General features: G+C 59.9%; 1 protein-coding gene across 8 annotated transcripts in view; it reads right to left on the bottom strand.

Annotated features, from left to right (window-relative positions):
• Positions 1–6,075, bottom strand: part of ATP8B3 (ATPase, aminophospholipid transporter, class I, type 8B, member 3) — a 21,221-nt gene that overhangs the window by 6,763 nt on the left and 8,383 nt on the right. For 6 of the 8 annotated variants that reach the window (XM_010844549.1, XM_010844548.1, XM_010844543.1 and 3 more), the window contains 10 exons: positions 5,644–5,834; positions 5,316–5,527; positions 4,357–4,379; positions 4,114–4,270; positions 3,557–3,745; positions 3,362–3,474; positions 1,735–1,899; positions 1,525–1,636; positions 464–539; positions 156–264 (listed from right to left, as the gene is read on the bottom strand). In XM_010844549.1, coding sequence (XP_010842851.1) covers positions 156–264; positions 464–539; positions 1,525–1,636; positions 1,735–1,899; positions 3,362–3,474; positions 3,557–3,745; positions 4,114–4,270; positions 4,357–4,379; positions 5,316–5,527; positions 5,644–5,834 — 1,347 coding nt within the window. The remainder of the gene's footprint in view (positions 1–155; positions 265–463; positions 540–1,524; positions 1,637–1,734; positions 1,900–3,361; positions 3,475–3,556; positions 3,746–4,113; positions 4,271–4,356; positions 4,380–5,315; positions 5,528–5,643; positions 5,835–6,075) is intronic. The other 2 variants (XM_010844544.1, XM_010844545.1) reach the window with 2 other exon arrangements.

The raw sequence follows: 6,075 nt of genomic DNA, 5'->3' as shown, positions 1-6,075 counted from the left end.
GAGAACTGTCTCTCGGGGTGGCCGTCACCTTGGCTGGTCCAATGGTGCATCTGAGGGCCTTTCAGTGGAAGCAGCCCCAGCCTCAGCCCGCAGCTCCTCCCAGGCCCCTCCCCCGGGTACCAGGGCTCCACCGTCCACCCTGACCTAACACTGACCAGGAACTCCCCGTTAATGACCAAGGCCATCTTGAACTGCAGGGGAAGCTCTTTCTTTTCTCCACCTTGCAGGTTGTTGTTGTTCTCCCAGTAGACCTCGAGGATCCGCCTGCACGGGGGTGGGGGTGGGGGTGGGGGCCCAACCAGGCCTCAGCCACGTCAGCCACACAGGCTTCCTTGCATCTACACCCCAGCTACAAGAAGCCAGTCCAGGCAGACCCCAGGGCCATGGCTGTGTCCTCGGCGTCCCATCCCCACCCTGACCCCCCTTCCCCTTCAGGATCATCCACCCCATCCCCACTTCTTACACGATCTCCTTCTCCTCCAGAATGATCATGTTCTCTGAGAGCAGCTCGCAGGCAAAACCAATGTTCACCGCTGTCTCTGCAAACCAGCCCAGTTCAGCCCTTGTGGAGAGGCCCCACTGCCTGGAGGCCAACCCCACCCATCTTGCCCATCACAGCAGCATGCCCCTCCCACTGGCCACAGCGATTGGTTCAGAGGAGGCCATGTGACCATGGCAGCCAATGAGAGTCAGCCCTGAGACTTCAGCTCTGAGCTTACAGAGGACTCCACTCCTGGCTGGGGCTGGGCGGCTGCAGGGAGGTGAGTCTGGGGCCAAGGTTAAAGCACCTGTAGACATTTCAGTGCCTAGGATCCCCACAAAATGATTTAATGTCTGGGGCGGGGAGGGGGGGTGGAGAAAAACGTGACTTAACTTCTTAGGAAAAAAATGAATACAGAAATCCAACCTATGGGACTTCCATGGCAGTCCAGTGGTTAAGACTCCATGTTGCCAATGCAGTGGGCCCAGGTTCCATCCTTGGTTGGGGAACTAAGATCCCACATGACCGGCAATGCGGCCAAAAAAAAAAAAAAAATTCACCTTGGAGATTGGTCTTTATACCAGCAGAGCTGTTACATGTCATTCTAAATATTTGGAGTGTATGTGCTTCCTGCCCACACAAGTCCTAATGGAGCCCTGTAGGCACCAATGCCCAGTGGAGGCCCCCCCAGAAGCCTCAGGGGGTGGGAGAACCAGGGCTCCACAGCCACAGGACCAACTTGGCCCCTAGGTGGCTGGGCAGCCTTGGGCAGGTGGCCAGTGCTCTCTGAGCCCCAGGAGGTAACCAGGGCCCCACCAAACAGCACTGCCAAGGGGGCCAAATCCCCAGGAGGCGCTCAGCATGGCATCAGCCCACCAGAGAGAGGCACCCAGGGTCTCGGTTCTCCCTTCCCAGGGACACACAGTGGTGGGCTACAGTGAGCTCAAAACAACAGGGAGGGCCTGACGGTGACTCTGGGATGAGGTGAGCCCTTCCCGTGCCTCCCTTCTCCCTGCGCTGGGGGTTGCCACCCTAGGACCCACCTTGCTTGTCCCCTGTGAGGACCCACACTTTGATGTTCCCCTGCTTGAGACACTTGATGGTTTCGAGGACACCGTCCTGGAGCCTGTCCTCGATGGCTGTGGCTCCCAGGAGCTGGGGTGGGGAGGAGGGAGTGGGCGAGGACAGACTGAGCAGGGACCCAGCTCCCTGGTGGGGCTGGGGTGTGGCGCCCTGCCCCTGGCTCCACCCACCTGAAGGCTCTGCTCCATCTCCTCGTACACCTGGTGCAGGGCCTGGGCACGGTTCTGCAGCAGGATGCTGGCCTCCTGGTGCCGCTGCCGCCACTCCTCATACACCTCCTCATCCACCTCTTTGCAGGCCAGGCACAATGTCCGAAGGGTCTCCTTGGCAAAGGACTGGGGCCGGCAGGCAGATGACGCTGGCACCCCTGCCACTCCGGGGAACCCCTGCAGCCCTTCTCCCTCTGCCTGGGCCCCCAACCTGCCCCTACCCACACAGTCTGTCCTCCGGTGGCGGGGGGAGGCTGGGACCACATGCCACCCTGCTCCACACCCGCTCTGTCTCAACCCACCCCCCGCAGACACCCCACTCGCTCTGTTTAGCCTCCAGATCTCAGCCTGCCTATTTCCCTAGCCAGGAACATCCACCCTATGATTTGTGCTGCAAATTCTAACCCTTAGGCAAGACCCTCAGTGAAGCCCTGCTAGACCCCTTCCCAATCAGGATTCTGTCCTCCCGGGAGCCCTCTCTCTGCCTCAGTTCTCAAGGAACTGAGGTAGGGGGTGGGGCACGGGAAAGGATCCTGTGGGACTCTGTCTCCAGGCCCAGGGGAGGACCCAGCACTCTCTCACCCCATTGCAGCTCTTCCTTCATAAGCTCCAACCCTGCTCTGGGTCTTTTGCCCCAACAGGCAGCCCCTCGACTGGCTTCTGCTCCTGACTGACATGAGCTTGGATGGCTGCATGTGAACATGTCGAGTGCCCCAGACAGGCCTGTGCGCCTCCTCTCATGCCTCAGTTTCCCTATCCATACCGTGGGCAGTTGAGCCCAGTCATCCTGCCGAGCTCCTGGGCTCTGGGTCACTGCTGTGACTGTACTTCTTCGGTTTTGGGTCAGGACCCAGACATCTGCTCCCCACCACTCCCTCCTAGCAGAGTGGAGCACGCTGGGAGACCCCTGAGGGGAGGGACAGAGGACATTCTTTCCACAAACAGCCCTGCTGGGTCCTGTGCTGGGTGAGGCCGGGGACCCATGGGTTTAGGAATGGGCCCACATGGCAGGACAGCCCATGTCAGAGTCAGGGCAGGAAGAGCTCCCTGGAGGTGGGGACTGAGGGCTGAACCTCGAGGACAGAAGGATGCTGAGCGCCTGAGTGGAGGGAGAACAGGGAATAGCATGTGCAAGGGCCCTGGGGCAACACCGGAAATGGGTTCTGGGAAACCCCTTGAGAACAGGGAGACCAGGGCAGAGATGACAGACAGCAGAAAACAGAAGGATGAAGCTTGGCAAGGGGCCAAGGCTAATGGGCCCTCACCTGGAGATGAAAGGTTTGGGGCAGAGTGGGCTGAGTGTGTCCCGGAACCTAGGCCTGGCTGGAAGAGAGGGAGGAATCCAGGGCAAAACCCACCCACAGGATGTCCTTGCCTGACTCAAAAGAAGATGTCCCCTCTGGGCAGTGCAGCTTGGAGCTGGGCTTCATCTTCAGCCCTTGAGTGTGTGTTTGTGTGTTGGGCAGAACAGTGTGCAACCTGACCAACTGTCCATGGCTTCCCTGAGGCCATTTCTCTGCACATTCTTTTCCCCTGCCCCTGTGTCTTCGACTCTGCCCCTCCACCCTCCCTTCCCACAGGGACTCACGGCCAAGGCCTCCTCTGTGGCCCATTCTGTCTCGCCTTTCTTTTGCAGGCGCTCATAGATGACTGTGTCAGCCCCTTTGGTGTAGAGGTAGATGGAGCCCTCGGGCTTGCGGACTGTGGAGGAAGAGGCCTGGCTGCCCACATACACTCCCCTCCTCACCTCCCCCCAACCCCACCCAGGACTGCGGGCCCTCACCCAGCACTGACATCCGCTTGCGGATGCTGTTGAAGTCCATCATGGCCAGGACCTGGTACACACACTCCTCCCCCAGCTCCATCAGAGTGATGCTGTCCTGCGTGCGTGCCAGGAACACGTAGCCAAAATTTCGGGCCGCTGTGACTAGTGCCTCCTCGTCCGGGGAAGCTGCCTGGTACACTAGCTGGTCTGGCCAGGGCGGGGAGGGGTCTGAGAGCTTGACCTTGTTGGAGACCCACCACCCACCTGTCTCTACCTGCTTAGCACAGGGAGGAAACAGATACAGGAAGTGCCCAATATGTATTTGCGGGACGACAGTTTCTTGGGCCGGCATAACCTCTAAGTACAATAAAAGAAAGGAGCGATTGCATCCCAGTCCATAAGTCCTCCTCCTCCCTGTACGATGACAGGCCAGGACACCCTCAGTGGCAGAGGCTAGGTGGGGTTCGGGCCGGGGGCCTGGGAGCTCTCTAATTGGGATGAGAGGGCCCTGGGAGCTGGCGGGAGAGCATCTGGGGAGCCCAGGCCCAGCCATGCCCAGGGTTGGGGGCACTCACTGTTCTTCTCCTGCACCATCACCGTGTGGCAAACGGCCAGCACGCGCCAGAACTCGCGCACCCGCCAGTCCTGGTTGGCCCGCACAGCCTGCAGGAGTTGCGCGTTGCAGAATAGCAGCTTCCCATCAGCAAATTCATTCCAGAGGAAGGGGTTCTCCTGCAGGGGGTGGGGCACAGGCCAGCCCTGGGTGGGTCACTGCCCTTCCCCCCACCACCCAGGGCTCCGGGGCGGCCAGGGCTCACCTTGCCTGGGGTCTCCTCTGGGCCTGGGGAAAGACTCAGCTTTAGGCCTCAGCTCCCAGTCCCCGCATGGGGTCCCACAGCACCCCCTCCCTGGGCCAGGCTTCCTGGGGCTGCCGGCTGCAGCTAGACCAGCCAGGCCTGCACCCTGGACCCAGCGCCTCAAGCCACCAAAGACCCCAGCCTCAGCTTCTGCCTGGAGAATAGGATGCAGCCATGTGTCCCAGGGACCCCCTCCAGGGCGGTGGGCTGGAGGGCGTATGGGAATGGGGTTCAGCCCTGTAGAATATGTTTGGTTTGACCTCCTCCTGGTGTCCTTTTAAAATTTGGACTTGGCCACCTACTTTGAAAAATAGGGTGATTTCACAAAAACCTGGGTCCGTAGCACTTCTAGAAACATCAGAGACCGGCTGGGATTGGTGCCACTCAGCATGGGCCTGGTGCCCTACCTGACGGTCAGGTGGCATCAACCCAAGGGCAGGGGCCCAGGTCTGTCATGCGACTGCGCATGAGGCCCAATATCGCCCAGTGGGGCCCTCTGTCGGCTCCTGGTCTAAACTGTGGCCGCTGCTTATCAACTAGACCAGAGACTGGAGAACCATGCCTCCACCTCAGGACTAGTTTCTGTGTGACCTGCAAGGCTATAAATGTTTTTCACATTTCTAGAGAGTTGGGAGAAACCTGAAAAGATATTATCTTGTGTGACACGTGGAAATGCTATGAAATTAAAAATTCGGAGTCCGGGTGAGAGCAGCAGCTGCTTTCTGGGGCCAGAGACCCAGCGGCCTTAGTGGCCAAACATATTGACCCGTGGGTCCTTTATAGGAATAGCTAACCAACCCCCAAGTGAGAGGAAGCCCCTTGGCAATAGTGGTAGGGCACCAATCGGTGTGGGATGCTGGATGCCGGGCCACTGCTGTGAGACCCTGGACACGGGGAGCGGGGCGCGGGCGGGGTCCCACCGTAGACAACTCCGTTGATGCAGCACTTCTTGAAGACCATGATGTTCTGGGTGAGGGTGCCCGTCTTGTCGGAGAAGATGTACTCCACCTGGCCCAGCAGGTCATTGAGGCTGGGGCTTCGCGCTTTGGCGGGCAGGTCCTGGGGCTCATAGTACATGTGCTCATCCCAGTTGATGAAGACGCTGTTCCCCAGGTAGATGAATTCGGCCCTGCTGATGCACGCATGCGCACTCGCACGTTGGGTCACCCAGCCCTTGGGCCTGCTGTCCCTCCCCCACCTTCCCTTCCGGCTCAGCATGGGGCGGGGCCCGGAGGCCCCGGGGCTCACATAATGAACATGGCCATGGGCACCAGGACGCTGAGCAGGATGAGAAAGCCCCAGAAGATGAAGAAGGCCTCCATAGCCACACTGCGCATGTGCACGGCAGACACGTAGTGGTGATTGGCCTTGAACTCCTTCACCTTGTGCCAGAAGCCAAAGGTCAGGACTGCGGAAACCACCACCATGGACACAAAGATCTGCGCTCGGAGGGGAGGAGGGGCGCAGCGTGAGGGGGCCCGGGCGGCAGCGAGGCACCTTGGGGACGCGCGCACCCTTAGTGTGAACGGACAAGCACGGGGCGGGGAGCGGGTGTCCCCCAGCATTGCTTCAGGATGGGACGGCGGTCAGGGTGGGGAGGGGCTGGCAGTCCAGGGGGAGGGCAATGTGCAGGTTTTCTGCCGAGCTTCGCGGCTGCGAAATTATTATTTCGATAATTTT

Source organism: Bison bison, unplaced genomic scaffold (genome assembly GCF_000754665.1).
Source record: "Bison bison bison isolate TAMUID 2011002044 unplaced genomic scaffold, Bison_UMD1.0 scf7180017864203, whole genome shotgun sequence".
Classification (NCBI taxonomy): domain Eukaryota; kingdom Metazoa; phylum Chordata; class Mammalia; order Artiodactyla; family Bovidae; genus Bison; species Bison bison.
Note: the sequence above shows the minus strand (reverse complement) of the source record. Positions and strands in the feature narration are given on the sequence as shown.